Raw genomic sequence first — 15711 nt, 5'->3', positions numbered from 1 at the left:
CATTGGTTGATCATGACCTATTTGTGACAAATCAAATAAGAAATATATAAATAATGAATGTTTATGAGTGCAATGGTAAGAATAAGTTCATCAGGTGACTAATGGAATGTTCCATTGTACGAGACGAGGAGAAACCGAGTGGAATGGAACATTCCATCTGTCGTCTTATAGTAACGTGAATCCGTTGGTGAAGTCTTCCAGCTCCGGGCCTGACAGTGTTTTCATTGCTCTAAAGTGAGCTTGTTGCTGGCTAGGTGGCATGGCCGGTTTGTAGTAGCGTGTATCCGTTGGTGAAGTCTTCCAGCTCCGGGCCTGACAGTGCTTTCATTGCTCTAAAGTGAGCTTGTTGCTGGCTAGGTGGCATGGCCGGTTTGTAGTAGCGTGTATCCGCTGGTGAAGTCTTCCAGCTCCGGGCCTGACAGTGCTTTCATTGCTCTCCAGTGAGCTTGTTGCTGGCTAGGTGGCATGGCCGGTTTGTAGTAACGTGAATCGGTTAGTGAAGTCTTCCAGCTCCGGGCCTGACGGTGCTTTCATTACTCTCCAGTGAGCTTGTTGCTGGCTAGGTTGCATGGCCGGTTTGTAGTAGTGTGTATCCGTTGGTGAAGCCTTCCAGCTCCGGGCCTGACAGTGCTTTCATTGCTCTCCAGTGAGCTTGTTGCTGGCTAGGTTGCATGGCCGGTTTGTAGTAGCGTGTATCCGTTGGTGAAGTCTTCCAGCTCCGGGCCTGACAGTGCTTTCATTGCTCTCCAGTGAGCTTGTTGCTGGCTAGGAGGCATGGCCGGTTTGTAGTAGCGTGTATCCGTTAGTGAAGTCTTCCAGCTCCGGGCCTGACAGTGTTTTCATTGCTCTCCAGTGAGCTTGTTGCTGGCTAGGTGGCATGGCCGGTTTGTAGTAGTGTGTATCCGTTAGTGAAGTCTTCCAGCTCCGGGCCTGACAGTGCTTTCATTGCTCTCCAGTGAGCTTGTTGCTGGCTAGGTTGCATGGCCGGTTTGTAGCAGCGTGTATCCGTTGGTGAAGTCTTCCAGCTCCGGGCCTGACAGTGCTTTCATTGCTCTCCAGTGAGCTTGTTGCTGGCTAGGTGGCATGGCCGGTTTGTAGTAGCGTGTATCCGTTAGTGAAGTCTTCCAGCTCCGGGCCTGACAGTGCTTTCATTGCTCTCCAGTGAGCTTGTTGCTGGCTAGGTTGCATGGCCGGTTTGTAGTAGCGTGTATCCGTTGGTGAAGTCTTCCAGCTCCGGGCCTGACAGTGCTTTCATTGCTCTCCAGTGAGCTTGTTGCTGGCTAGGTTGCATGGCCGGTTTGTAGTAGCGTGTATCCGTAGGTGAAGTCTTCCAGCTCCGGGCCTGACAGTGCTTTCATTGCTCTCCAGTGAGTTTGTTGCTGGCTAGGTTGCATGGCCGGTTTGTAGTAGCGTGTATCCGTTGGTGAAGTCTTCCAGCTCCGGGCCTGACAGTGCTTTCATTGCTCTCCAGTGAGCTTGTTGCTGGCTAGGTGGCATGGCCGGTTTGTAGTAGCGTGTATCCGTAGGTGAAGTCTTCCAGCTCCGGGCCTGACAGTGCTTTCATTGCTCTCCAGTGAGCTTGTTGCTGGCTAGGTTGCATGGCCGGTTTGTAGTAACGTGTATCTGTTGGTGAAGTCTTCCAGCTCCGGGCCTGACAGTGCTTTCATTGCTCTCCAGTGAGCTTGTTGCTGGCTATGTTGCATGGCCGGTTTGTAGTAGGGTGTATCCGTAGGTGAAGTCTTCCAGCTCCGGGCCTGACAGTGCTTTCATTGCTCTCCAGTGAGTTTGTTGCTGGCTAGGTTGCATGGCCGGTTTGTAGTAGCGTGTATCCGTTGGTGAAGTCTTCCAGCTCCGGGCCTGACAGTGCTTTCATTGCTCTCCAGTGAGCTTGTTGCTGGCTAGGTGGCATGGCCGGTTTGTAGTAGCGTGTATCCGTAGGTGAAGTCTTCCAGCTCCGGGCCTGACAGTGCTTTCATTGCTCTCCAGTGAGCTTGTTGCTGGCTAGGTTGCATGGCCGGTTTGTAGTAACGTGTATCTGTTGGTGAAGTCTTCCAGCTCCGGGCCTGACAGTGCTTTCATTGCTCTCCAGTGAGCTTGTTGCTGGCTAGGTGGCATGGCCGGTTTGTAGTAGTGTGTATCCGTAGGTGAAGTCTTCCAGCTACGGGCCTGACAGTGCTTTCATTGCTCTCCAGTGAGCTTGTTGCTGGCTAGGTTGCATGGCCGGTTTGTAGTAGCGTGTATCCGTTGGTGAAGTCTTCCAGCTCTGGGCCTGACAGTGCTTTCATTGCTCTCCAGTGAGCTTGTTGCTGGCTAGGTTGCATGGCCGGTTTGTAGTAGCGTGTATCCGTTGGTGAAGTCTTCCAGCTCCGGGCCTGACAGTGCTTTCATTGCTCTCCAGTGAGCTTGTTGCTGGCTAGGTTGCATGGCCTGTTTGTAGTAGCGTGTATCCGTTGGTGAAGTCTTCCAGCTCCGGGCCTGACAGTGCTTTCATTGCTCTCCAGTGAGCTTGTTGCTGGCTAGGTTGCATGGCCTGTTTGTATTAGTGTGCATCCGTTGGTGAAGTCTTCCAGCTCCGGGCCTGACAGTGCTTTCATTGCTCTCCAGTAAATCTGTGGGGCTCGCATGCTGTCCTTCTCCAGACGAATGAAGTCCAACCATAAGTCTGAAAACGAGCAAAGCAAAACAAAGAAAAGATAATATTGGTTTTGTGCGATATCAAATAATGCTTTGCATGTTCTTAGTACATGCACAATAAAAGGACTGTTATACAGAATCATCTTTTGTGTGCTTGTTTATGAATACATTCTACTGTCATACAGCAGCACACAACTGCCAAAATAATCCAATGCTATATCGGCATTAAAAATAGAGTTTATAATTCGCAACAATCCATAAAGTAACTGACCAAATTATTGTTGAAACAACCGTACTTGATTTAAAGCTACAGTCCATCATTTGTAATTTGTGCATTTTGTTCGTTTGAAGCAACAAAAGGGTTCAAAAACTAATGAAGGATACTGAGCAACTAACCTGATGAAGTTTCAGCTAAGCTTCAGCTGTACATTCCGAGAAAAACAGCATTCTAAGATCTCAATTTCAAATCAAAAGTAATACTGAATCATGTTTAGAATTGTTTTGAATTGCAGCTATACGCGACGTAGCGCACCGATCCGACGAATTATAACAACCGCGCGCACGTGTGCGTCATTCCAATACGAACAAAACGAACTACTAATTTAAATTTTCCTACGGTGCTTCTTAAGAATCACCGTTGGAAATGCCTTCTTTCGTTGATTACTTCAAAATGACAGCTTGCCAGAAAGAATAATTTCACAGGGAGTTTAGTCCCCTTACTATCTTTCAACCAAGTTTGTGTTTCAACAATAATTACGCCAGTTACTTTTCGGATGGCTGCAATTGATGGACTATAGCTTTAATGATAGTAATGGCACTAAACTCCCTGTGAAATTATTCTTTCTGGCATGCTGCCATTTTGAAGAAAACCCTAAAAGAAGTTCATTCTAAATACTCATTTTTAAAAAAAATTCTATTAGTAGTTCGTTTTTAATTCGGCAAAACTGTGAATGGTAGCGTGCAAGCGTTGACAGGACGCACACGCGTGCGCGTTTGCTCTAATCTGTCGGTTCAGTGCGTGACATCGTGCAGCTGCAATCGGCTCAATGACAACGTGTCCTGGATGCTGAATTCGCTGAAAACATGACTTAGCAACTTTTGAATTGAATCGAGATCCTAGAACATTTTTCTCTCGGAATATACAGCATTCACTGAGCTAAAAGTTCATCAGGTTAGTTGTTCAGCACCCTTCTTTAGTTTTAATGCCCTTTTGTTGTTTCAAACGCAAAAAAAATGCACAAATGAAAAATGATATACTCTACCTTTAATATAACACAAGAAATAAGCACAACAGTATTGGTTCAAGTTACCAACTATTAAGTGCATTTGTTAAGTGCTTCTCGCAAGCTCTTTGAAAGCCTGACCATGGTGTTCATACACTTACAGTGATGGGCAAAATTCAAAATCAAAGTTTACATCACGCTGATACAAATCTCCTCTAGAAACAGAAAGCTTGTCTAACACATTCAAGCTCAATTTTCCATGGCAAAACATTATTTTTAACATGTTTCAGACAGGGTATATCACTCATGTCTTCTGGAATTACTGTAACTAGTGCAGTGCCCGTCTAAAATGTGCATGTTCGGGAAGCGCAAATTGCTTTGCCGCTGGTATAGGTTGCATACTTGCAGAGTTTTGGAGAACTGCTCGTGCAAACAACGCACGCGATTCAATGGTGTTGTTTTCACAGGTTGAACGCACACTTACGTCAAAGTTTGTGCCAAGTTTGAAGTCGACTGCAAAAATAATGTGCCCGTGTACATACGAAAACATGGTATGCAGTGCTATTCACCCGTACTGGACAATGTGTCGCCCTACACCACTGCACGTGCGCGTGCCCGTCCTTTTTGCATTGTTTGCATCATATTGAGCACGCGCGCTTTAGCTTAAACATGACGTAAACAATTGAAAAGAACGGCAGTGCGTGGTGTTATGTTCTAAGCTGCCACGTTTGCCTCCGAAAATACTGCTTTTTTGAAGCTTTTTCGAGAACCGCTCATCCAAACCACTTCAAACTTGGCACTGCACATTCTGTGGCCCCGAGCAATACACCCTCTGATTTTCAACTTCATACGGTGCCCAGTTCTGGAGATAATCGACGGACAGACAGACAGACAGAGATTCCTTGAATTATAGTAAGATATAAGTCAACATACCTGGTCTGGACGAGCCAAATTCTGCCAGTGCGTCTTCATAGCAGCGCCGTATCTTATTCATGTTGGGTTCCAACTGGGCCTGCTCTATGGAGATGTACTGCTTGAAGAAATCCACAGACAGCGGTCTCTCCTTCAACAATCTATCGGCAAAGAAATCCACGAACAAGTGACTAGGATCCCCTTTCTCTGTTCTGTTTACTCAATGCAAAGAATCATTGCTAACAAAAAATTCTACACTAACGGTCACAGGTGTCGGTCACTTCGCCGAATAAACTTTGCCGAATTTCCACTTTGCCGAATTAGCACTTCGCCTAATCACCACTTCGGGGAATTGGCACTTCGCACGTACATGTAAAGTCTCGGCCATCGAGTGACAAAAATATTGAAATTTCATGACTATAGATCAAAGGATTTTGGAATTATGGCTAATTAATTATTCATATGTACAAACGGTAATTCTGCTCTGTGTACACGACGTATATGGGAAAATTAAGATTTCATGGTGCGTAGCGCCGGGAAATTTTTCGCTGCGTGGCAAACCGTGGTCAAATTTTTATATTTTTGGTATCAAAAGATGCGCAAGGCTTGAGGCTAAAAAGTCATAACAGCTCTGGTCGCGGAAATTGTTTTTTTCAAGGCTATCGCGGAAAAAGTTTAGGCTTTAACCCTTTTCGGGTTAAACACTAAGGGCCTGGTCACCGATGATGGCCAGAGCTGAAGGTGAGGGACATTATCTATGACCAGGCCCCTGATGTTTTTAAACGTACTTGTTTACCGGCCAAGCACATTTATTACCATTCATAAACACCTTTGGGTCAAAAAGTCAAAATTAGTTGAAAATTGACAAAATTCCAACATTTTTTGTTCAACAATTTTACTTCATGCTTTCTGAAACACCCCTCTAGCTATGTTTATGGTATGTGCGTCACGTGAGTTGTACTAAAAATCTCCATGTAGGAAGACTGGCGCACGCTTGGTGTGTACTGCACAGGTGGCGCAGAATGCAGCTGTGTTTTACCGGCGGTTTAAAACCACTCACGTGACGGGCTGTCGACCAACAGGAATGGGTAAACTGTCTCAGGTATTTATGAATAATTGATTAAAAACCAACCTCTTATAGATCTTTCTAGCTTTGCTGAGATCCTTGTTGATAGCTGCCCACTGCAAGTAGAGTGTCTTCATGGGTGTTGAGACCACGGCTGGCTCCTTGATTGCAGCCTAAACCATCAAGAATTAAATAATGTTTTACAATTAATGTAGGTCTTTTCTGATCATGACAATCCAAGACTCACATGGCAATGTCCTTCAGTTCTTAGGGATGGGTAAACCAACTGCATTTGCAAAGGCCATAACCGAGTTATTTTAACAATTTATTAACAATGTTTTTTTAAAAATTCACACTTTATTCAATTTTATAAATTCACACTTTATTTAAATTTACTATCGTCACCGTGGATACAGATCATTATTAACCAATAGGGCTTGCTCAATGACGGCCATCTCTGTAGGAGAACTGCAACTGCGTATTTTACGCAATCAAGCACGCATTAAGCAGTGTTGAAAATGTTCCAAACATGCGCGCTTGGTGCTCGAAATGTGCTCGAAAGACGACGCAGCCGATGCGCGTTATGCAAGTTCACGCTCAAAATGCCAATGCACGTGGATGGTCTGTAGGAAATGACATCATTTGAACGAGACCTATAAGCCTCGTTCTAGTAATACTCTCGCAATTTGTTCTTGATTTGCTTGGAACAGTGTCATGTTATAGCTGTAGAGTACCTTGAATATCTCCTGTACGTTGTCAGAGTTCATGATAAGGCACCAGTCTAGACCCAATCTCCACAGTGGCAGTGCATGCTGTATAGATCAACCACAACAAGCAATATTGTCAACCATTCTATCAGAGTGTGTGTGTGTGTTTGGCATGTATTACATGTCATCATGGTCACTTGCTTAAGTTATATCCGTTTTGATCATAGAGCTATATTAAATTACTAGAGCGCTAACTCGATGTACAAAGTAATGCCTGATGGGCGCATCCATGTTTGTGCACAAACCTATGGAAAACTCGAAATTTTGTACGGCTTTTGTATGGCTATTTGCATATCTGCGTTTGTATTCTATCCCGGTGCGTTATCGAAGCCAATACCCCAAAACCAAAACGCACGATCAGCAAATGAGCGCTTCATTTTGCTCCACGTAAACAGCGCGTCCCTCCACTGCAGATGCTTTTCGCCGTGATGTTTTTTGAACCGTCATGACGCGCTTAAGTTGTTTTCGTATCTTCTACTTGCGCGTTGCATTTAGAGTACACTTTTAAAATTCAATCAGTCTATTTTGATTGTGTTCTACAAACACGCACATAAATTCAAAATGTCTGCGCCCAGAGCGGCTTCAAAGCGTCTCCGCGCAAAAGAATGAGGAGTTAGCGCTCTAGTAATTTAATATAGCTCTATGGTTTTGATTGGGACTTCGTTGGTGGGGAAAACTTGTGTTTTTTTACGGTAAAAATTGCAGAACCTGATAAAATCGTCGTGTCCGTGCAACAAGGTCGTTTCTCCTAAAATGGGCCGTACTTGAAACGCGAGCTTCAGAATGTCAAACGGTTGTATCTCACTTAAAGGGGCACTAGGTCCTGAAATCCCCGAAAATTTCATGTTTTGGATCGTTACCTTATCCTATTTCAAACATCTGGTTCAAAGGAAGCCGACCTAATGTCTTACCGTTCCCAAGGAAAGACGAAAAACCTTGGTTGTTTACATCGGACACGACAAAGTGCGAATACGCTTTTCCTGTCGTTTTTACTTTCAGTCAATATTCGTACAATATGTGTACACAGCACCGTGTTCATGAACAGCACGCGATGACCAATCACCAACGCACAAAATATGGTTTCTTACACGTCCGCAAAAGGCGAATCACTTTACGGATGAAATCACAACTAGCATCAAAACAGCTCGAATTTTTGGGGTTGCAAAAAGTGGACCCCGACATTCGTTCACACACGCATAATACAGGAATAACACAAAAACGCCCAGTTTTTAAAGGATAGTTGTGTGGATGTTTATATGTAAATCCTACTTTTAAATGTTCTTTCCGATTAACATCATTTCGTTCAAAGCACGTTTTGTAGCCCAATTGGGCTGTTCTAGGACCTAGTGTCCCTTTAAAATAACCTGGATGTACCCACAAAGTCAATGGAGTGTATTTGCGCGAGATACGACTTTGTTGCAGAATGGAGTTACAACCTTGTTGCACTGACGCGACGAAATAGGGTTGGGGGTGTAGGCTTGAGTAATTTCCTTCCATTATACTGCGGCTACTTGCCAGTATAAACGTTCCTCAACTATGACAGCACTCACCTTGGCTTTGACAAAGGAGATTGCACTGTCAAAGAGTTGGGACACCTCAGCCTGCTGATTCTCCCTGCCTGTATGCACAAGAGAAGTGGTATCCAGCATGGATGTGAAATACCATTGCAAAACAGAGTTGTAATAAGCCATTTGCGATTTAAGCCGTGTTCCCATTGGACTTTTTTGGGTTAAAGTACCGCGACTTTTCTGTAGAATGACAAAATTAAATCCAATGGGGACACCCGGTAAACTGACGTCCCTGTCAACTTACAGCGACCGTGATGTAAAACTAACAGGCCGAAAGAGGACGCGGAAGACTTCCGCGCAGCCACGGTAACTTAACAGGGCCGCTAAAAAGTCCAATGGGAACGCTCCGCGCTGTAAACCTACCGTGCCCACGCTGTAAAACGCTATGCAAACAACAACACTTCCTGTATACACAGAATTCGCGCGAAAATGGTAGTATGGTTCCCTGTCTCGTTTGCACTGATGGCGGTGTGATATTATCATCGTACCGTACACAGCGTGTGTAGCATGCACTACGCTCAGCTGCAGCGCTTTTTTCAATCTCGTCCAGCTGCTGCAGTTTCGCTACTTTGTTGAGTTGTTTGTAGTACAATGATCATTGTGCTAGCGTCGCATCGCGTCAGTGTGGACATTGACGTGGCCGACTAAATTCAGCGCGCGAAAAATACGTCACAGGCACGTCATATCCCGCATAGGTCAAAGGTGACTGTGCACAGCGCCCGCAATGTGTGACATTCTGCCAGTCTCGAACAGCGAATGAACCGTTCCGTCGCGGAATATAAGTCCAGGTGGGAACGCACGGTAGAATTACACCAAAGCCAGTCACGGTAACTTTCCGCGTGGCCGCTGAAGAAAAAGTCCAATGGGAACACAGCTTTAGGTTTGAATAAAATCTGGAATGCTGTCTTAATCCAATGCTTTGCACGTTTTAACTTTGCATTCTCCCGACCAAAGAGACTGTTACTATATCACGTGTTTCGGGGCAAGCCTTATGCTAGCAACCCTCAGCTCCGGCATGGTCTGGTGTCTTTGTGCCATTCTCACCCATTGTGAGCGATGTATTGATGCTGAGCGTCTCTTACGTAACCACCGTATGCAAGAGCTTGCCCCGAATCATGTGATTAGCAACAGTGTCTTTGGTCTGGAGAATTCAAAGTTAAAATGTGCCAAGCATTCTGAGCAAGTCAGTGTACCAGACGTTTAGGTCACTTACAAATGGCTTATTTTAGTCCTATCAAGTCAAATCACAAAGTCTTACCAAGTCAAATCACAAATAACAAGGGATGAACAAATGACAATTAAAGGGAATATACATCATTTGCTTCTGCTGTAATTTTCAGAAATGGATGGAATTGGGGGGTTGGAAATATATAGCAAATATAGTTACACTGACTTATTTTGCGGTTTTGGGTTCGAAAATGCTATAAAAACCAAGAAAAACAATCATTTTCCTGTAGTCTGGTTCCCTGACTCCATATAAGAAGAAACAGAGCAGTTTACATACATTGGGGAATTGTGAGGTCAGGGAACCAGTCTAGTTGGCTTGTACCCGTTCATAGGTGTGTAATCGATTGCAAACAAGTGCGATGGTCAATTGGGGCCAGTATTTGAAAAAAAGCCAGTTTTTTCCAACGCTGATCGGCCGATCAGCGTTGGAAATTGATACAAAAATAGCACTTTTCTTGAAAATGACAGTATACCAGGTGCCATGATTTTACAAGATGCTTTACACTGTAATTCACTAACAGTCCAGCAAGGTATTGTAGCGCAACGGTGTGCTTGCAGCGAGTTATTTATAGAGCGAGCTGCAGCGAGCTTGCGCAGCGCCCTCTGTAGTTGGGTCCGTTCGCGCGGGAGGAGTTGGTCACAGCGCGTCGTTGAGAACGGACGTGAATTGCGGCGTCTCGTGGAGAACGAACGTGTGTGTGCGTTGTCGTGTACTGCACTGACGTGCTGACGACTGGGCGAGGACAGGAGGTTAGTAGCTGGAGAAGACACACCGGGGATCTGAATCTTGGTCCGTGTGTTGCTACCTCGTGGGCTGTATCCACTGGGGCCTCGGGAGTCCTGCCGCCGGTAACTTGGGGTTGCCTGATAGGAAGTCGCAAAAGAGCGTGGGGGAGCGCTGCGAATAGTCCACCCTTGACGCAGGTGCCGTTTCATTCAGTAATTATTGTTGATTAACTCTTACATTCTAATTGAACCCAATAGAGAATTAAAGAACTTGATTGTCGTCGTTGTCTGATGAATAAAGGTGTCAGTGTCTGTTCCTTCATCGTTTGTTCAGTCTGTCAGTTGATGTCCCTCCCTTAAGTGAACACCCTTAAGGAGACTACTTTGTACGTGTTGGCGGCATACGGCCTTCCGAACGGACGCATTCCCTAGGTCACCTAGATCACCGCTCGTCTAGGCTTACCCAAGGTTTAGTCAGGAGGCCAGGGCGACCTGAGTTTGGGGAGCCCCGGTTCGATCAGCGCCACATTGGTGTCAGAAGTGGGATAAAAGCGTACATCAGGAACCTTGAGGATCGAGGATTAAGGGAATGGAACTGCTGAATACAGACATGATGGAGGAAGAACTTGCCATTCTTAGGATGGATAACCAGAGAGGAGAAGAACTTCTTCAGGATGCCATTGAGGAAAGGCAGCGTCTGAGGGACGAACTAGAGAAAATAAAAGGGGAGTTGCTGGAGTCTACGCAGCGAGGTCTGGAAATGACACCAGGAATTAAAACTCCTGAGTTGTTTTCGCTTACACCAAGACTGTCACCCTTGGGAACAGTGCCAGCAACACCAGCCAATACGATGGCGACCTCTGTGAGAGAGGAATGTACCTTGGAGACAACCAAGAAAGATGAACCTGCAGGAACGGTCCTTAAGGAGAAAAACACATCGGAGCCAGTCAAGGAGGACGTGGCAGAATCAGAGATCAAGTTAAAGAAACCGAACATTTGTCCGGATAGATTTAACGGTAAGGTGCCTTGGAAGGACTACAAGGCACACTTCATGGCCTGTCGTGTGGCCAATGGATGGAACGATGGGCAAGCGAAGGTGTTTCTTGCTGCAAGCCTCCAGGGACCAGCCTTAAGTGTGTTGGGTTGCAAGCCGGAGGGTAAGAAATATTCCTTCAGGGATTTAATCAGCTCGTTAGACCAGAGGTTCGGCCCAGGTCAACAGGCGGAGTACCATTTAATGGAGCTGCGACATCGTCGTCAGGGAGAAAAAGAGACATTACAGGAGTTAGGGCAGAGTATCAGGGAACTCTCTGCGTTAGCGTATCCCGAATTCTCAGAGGAAGGAAGGGATCGATTAGCGAGAGGACATTTCATGGATTCAGTTGGAAATAGGGCAATTAGAGAAGCAATTTTCAGGGCCAAACCAACATCCTTGGATGAATCGATTAAGGCATCTCTGGCTGCTGAGAGCTACCACAAGGTGGAGGAGCAGAGAGCTGCAGACAAAACCAAGAAGTATGCAAGAATGGTGGAAACAGAACCAACCGTGGAGGCTACGGGAGAGGTTCCGGTTAATCAGGCAGTTGTAGATCGTGCTGTCCAGCAGATAATTTCCCGTCTAGGTGAGAATGTTCCTACTGGGAGCAAGGAGACGATACGACCTTTCGGACGCAGGAAGGCAAACACTGAGGACGTGTGCCACAATTGCAGGTGCAAAGGGCATTTTGCGCGAGACTGCAAGAAGCCGAAGGCCAGGAGATCAAGGATGTCGGGAAACGACATGCAGCCGTCTCAGGGACCCGTGAAACGGCTGGAAGAAGTCAAGGGTCAGACAAGTGCAAAGGAAGCCACCACCAAGGTGGAAGTGGATCATTAGACCAGGAGGTGAAGACCCACCAGGTACCGCTTGAGAGAGATAGACAGCTGCGAGGAGAGGAAACCCTTAAGGAATCCCCCTTGAGTTGTGGGAAAGGAGGCTTGCCCACCCTTGAGGTGCCAGCCTTAAGGGAGACGCTGCGACAGGGAAGTGGACTTTTCGTACCTGCTGTGGTTAGGGGACTTAAGGTGAACATGTTGATCGATACTGGGGCTACAACCACCTTACTTTCTGCATCGACATACTACAATATGTCACCAGAAAGAAGACCTTCGCTGAACACTGAAGGAGTAGGGGTGCATGGTGCAGACGGAACATTAATCAAGACTATGGGAAGCGCCTGTGTAGAGGTCCAGGTTGGGAAGACAGTGAGAGTAGTTTGTGTTGTTTTTGCACAACTGGAAGTCGAAGGAATCCTGGGAATGGATTACTTGTTGCCGACCAATGGGAGGCTGGATTTCAGGGCCTTGACATTTACTGTAAATGGGGAGCGGATCAAGTGTGTTGACAGACATCGGGCTGGGGAGTCACACCAGAATGCTGATAGCCTGTCACACCGACCCCGCTCACGGTGCGGAAGAGACGAAATCAGCTGTGACGAAGATGAAGGGAAATCTGTGGAAAGAAGTGTTGTGATGGACACTTCGGATCAAGACGCAGTGGTTCGAGCAGACTTACGCGTGGTGGGGGTGCAACCCCAAATCTCAAATGAAGGTTGGAAAAGGGCTCAACTCGAGGACGAACAGATGAACTGGCTTATTCACGCTAAGGAAGAGGCAGGCACACGCCCTGACTGGGAGATAGTTTCTCCAAAATCCACGGCTGCGAAGAATTACTGGCTGCAATGGGAACAATTGACAGTCCGACAAGGGATCTTGCAGCGTCGGTGGGAGTCCCACGATGGACGGGAGGTGCATTGGCAGACTGTAGTGCCACAAGAGTATCGGGAGGAGATACTGCGGGAGATGCATGCAGGAAGGACAAGCGGTCACCTGGGTACAAAAAGGACCATGGCTAAGGTACGCCTTAAGTTCCATTGGTCAGGCTTGAGTGCTGATGTCAGGTCCTTCATTAGGCAGTGCAACTTGTGTGCAAAGAGAAAGTCGCCGAGCAAGAGGCGAAATGCACCTCTACAACAACACTTATTTGGGGTACCTGTTGAGCGAATGTCAGAGGAGGAGACGCAAGACTTGGACTATGCCCAAGAGATGCGGATGAGGATGCAGCGATCTCATGACAGAGCCCGTAAGTGCCTTGCGAAGAGTGCCAGGAGGCAGAAGCGCCACTACGACAGGAACGTCTGCAAGGAACAGTTCGTCGAGGGCAAGTTCTGCTGGTTGTTTAACCCAGCGAAAAAGAAAGGGGTATCTCCAAAGTTGATGTGCAGGTGGGAAGGTCCATACCTGATACTGGACAAACTATCCGACGTGACTTATAGGATTCAACAGAAGAGTGGGGGAAAGATGAAGGTTGTCCACAGCGACCGCCTCAAGCCCTATGAGGGAAAACCGTTGAAGCCTTGGGCCAAAAGGAGGAGTAGTAGTCAGGAGGAAGACAATCAAGTTTCTCCCGAAACTCAGCTGCAAGAGATAAGTGAAGTGAGCCAAGGTAGTGACCAGGAAACACAGGCCTCACCTGAAGTAGAGTCACTTGAGGAAGCCAATCTACCTGAAACAGAGGAGTTAGCAGGAGCAGATGAGCTGATGGGAAGTAGGGAGTCAATTCAAGAGAACTTGACACCGGAGGCACATGTGGAACATGTGCAACCCTCAGTACCGACTAGAACTGAAATAGCACCTGCGCCAGCGGTGCAAAGCCCAGCGCGGGCGAGAAAGAATCCACTGCGCCAGCGGCGGCCACCTCAGCGATATCGTTAATCAAAGATTCAGATGATCAGAATTACATAAGTGACGTAAGCAGGACAAATTCAAGGGGGGATGTACAAGTATCAAGGAGGCTTACCTTAGTGTTTATTTTTCGTTTTGCAGTTGAAAAATCTACTGAAGGATGGACAAGAAAAAGGAGTGGAGTCGACCCAAGGACTGGGACACAGTGCGACTTTTCAAGTGTAAGGAGTGCGGTGACACCTTCATAAACAAGAGGAGGTTCGACAAGCATGCGAGTAGTCATGGGTCAAGGCAGATCTTGTTCTTCTGCTTGAAGTGTGAGCGGGGCTACACGAGGAAGGATAATCTGAAGGTGCACTACAATAATCACCACCCTTCATCTCTGGATGACTTGGCTAAGATATACCCGGAGACGGAAGAGGAACATAAACGTGGAAAGGCTGATGCAGGGAGTAGGCAGGCTAACAAGGAGCGACAGAAGGATCGCCCTGACAAGCGCAGAGCTTCAGAAATGACGGAGGATACTGGGAGGCCCAAGGGGAAGCAGCCGAAGGCGGCAGAGGAGTCTGAAACGGGGAAAGAGGAGCCGTCGACCGAGGATGCCCTAAAATGGCCGGTACCCTTAATTCCTGGACGGATGGAGACCGAGGACGCTCCTGAGTTGTCCCTTTCCCCGTGCTCATTGTCGTTGGTCGATCAGTGCCTTAGCCAACAGCCGCAATCCTTGGAACACAGATCTGGTGGAAAGCCGAAGGGAATGATGGCCCTTGTTCAAGATCTGAAATCCAAGAGTGGAAGTGAGGACGAGGAGGATGTGCGTGTTGTGCTTCATGGTGAGCCGAGTAATACCGCAGCCGTATCCCCTTCCCAGCAGATAAGCCTTGGGCGAGTCCTTGAAGGAAGTTCCCTGAAGTGTAAGGAGAAGAAGCACCACATCAATTATCCTGCGACTGGTGTTACGCAGGGTACCTCATCTCCCAAGCCAGCCTCAGCCAGAGTGTTCAAAATCCGTGGAGATGAACGTGGGTCACAGCGTGCAGTACCTGTCAGCACCCCCGACTTGGAGATAATGATGGCTGGAAAGGTCCGGCGTGTCAAGGAGGTGCACACCACATCAAGGTTCCAGAACGGTGTGAAAGTTTCTGAAGAAATCACTGAGAGAACCTACGAGGTCAACTTCACTGCCGGTTTTGTTCTTCAGTAGCTATGAATCTGCAAAGTCATCTTAAGTTTCATCTTGATTAAGAACCTTAAGAACTGCAACTTAAGTTTTGTTTTCATGATCTTAAGGCCGTGATTTATTTTAAAGTTGTTGCTTGACTAAACTGTTGTTTAAAGTTACTTAAAGTTTAAAGTTACAGAAACCCTTTTTGTATTTTAGGACTCTTAAGTCAGAGTTGTATTTATTTTCATGAGAACCTTTTGCATGTAAAACAGTTTTATATTGTGTAAGTAAAGTGTACAGAGGTACGGTGAGAGATCTTTATTTAAATCATTTGGTTAGAGTCAAAAAGTGAACTGAAATTGCCAGCGAAGTAGATGTTTACTTAAGTATGCCTGCAACTGTTTACCTAAAGTTTATTACCTTAAGTGACCAGACCTTACCTTAACTTACCTTAAGTTTCACCTTAACCTTAAGTTTATTGTCTTAAGTGAACATTATTTTGACAAGTATTATTTCATGCTAGGAGCAAGCACATCCTTTGCTTTTAGTTATACCAGTTTTTAAGACCGAGGACGGCCTGAACTTGAGGGTGAGGCTGTGTAGCGCAACGGTGTGCTTGCAGCGAGTTATTTATAGAGCGAGCTGCAGCGAGCTTGCGCAGCGCCCTCTGTAGTTGGGTCCGTTCGCGCGGGAGGAGTTG

The 15711-nt window shown here is 46.5% G+C and overlaps 1 protein-coding gene across 1 annotated transcript in view; it reads right to left on the bottom strand.

Annotated features, from left to right (window-relative positions):
- Positions 1–399: 399 nt before the first annotated feature.
- Positions 400–15711, bottom strand: part of LOC119723674 (U3 small nucleolar RNA-associated protein 6 homolog) — a 39231-nt gene continuing 23919 nt past the window's right edge. The window contains exons 15-19 of the mRNA XM_038194462.1: positions 8153–8220; positions 6570–6647; positions 5902–6008; positions 4791–4930; positions 400–2662 (exon numbers count right to left, since the gene is read on the bottom strand). Of these exons, the coding sequence (XP_038050390.1) occupies positions 2517–2662; positions 4791–4930; positions 5902–6008; positions 6570–6647; positions 8153–8220 (539 nt within the window). The 3' untranslated portion in view covers positions 400–2516. The remainder of the gene's footprint in view (positions 2663–4790; positions 4931–5901; positions 6009–6569; positions 6648–8152; positions 8221–15711) is intronic.

The sequence above is a fragment of the Patiria miniata genome, unplaced genomic scaffold (genome assembly GCF_015706575.1).
Source record: "Patiria miniata isolate m_02_andy unplaced genomic scaffold, ASM1570657v1 HiC_scaffold_1, whole genome shotgun sequence".
Classification (NCBI taxonomy): Eukaryota; Metazoa; Echinodermata; class Asteroidea; order Valvatida; family Asterinidae; genus Patiria; species Patiria miniata.
The sequence above is the reverse complement of the archived record's forward strand: the minus strand, read 5'-3'. Positions and strand labels throughout refer to the sequence as shown.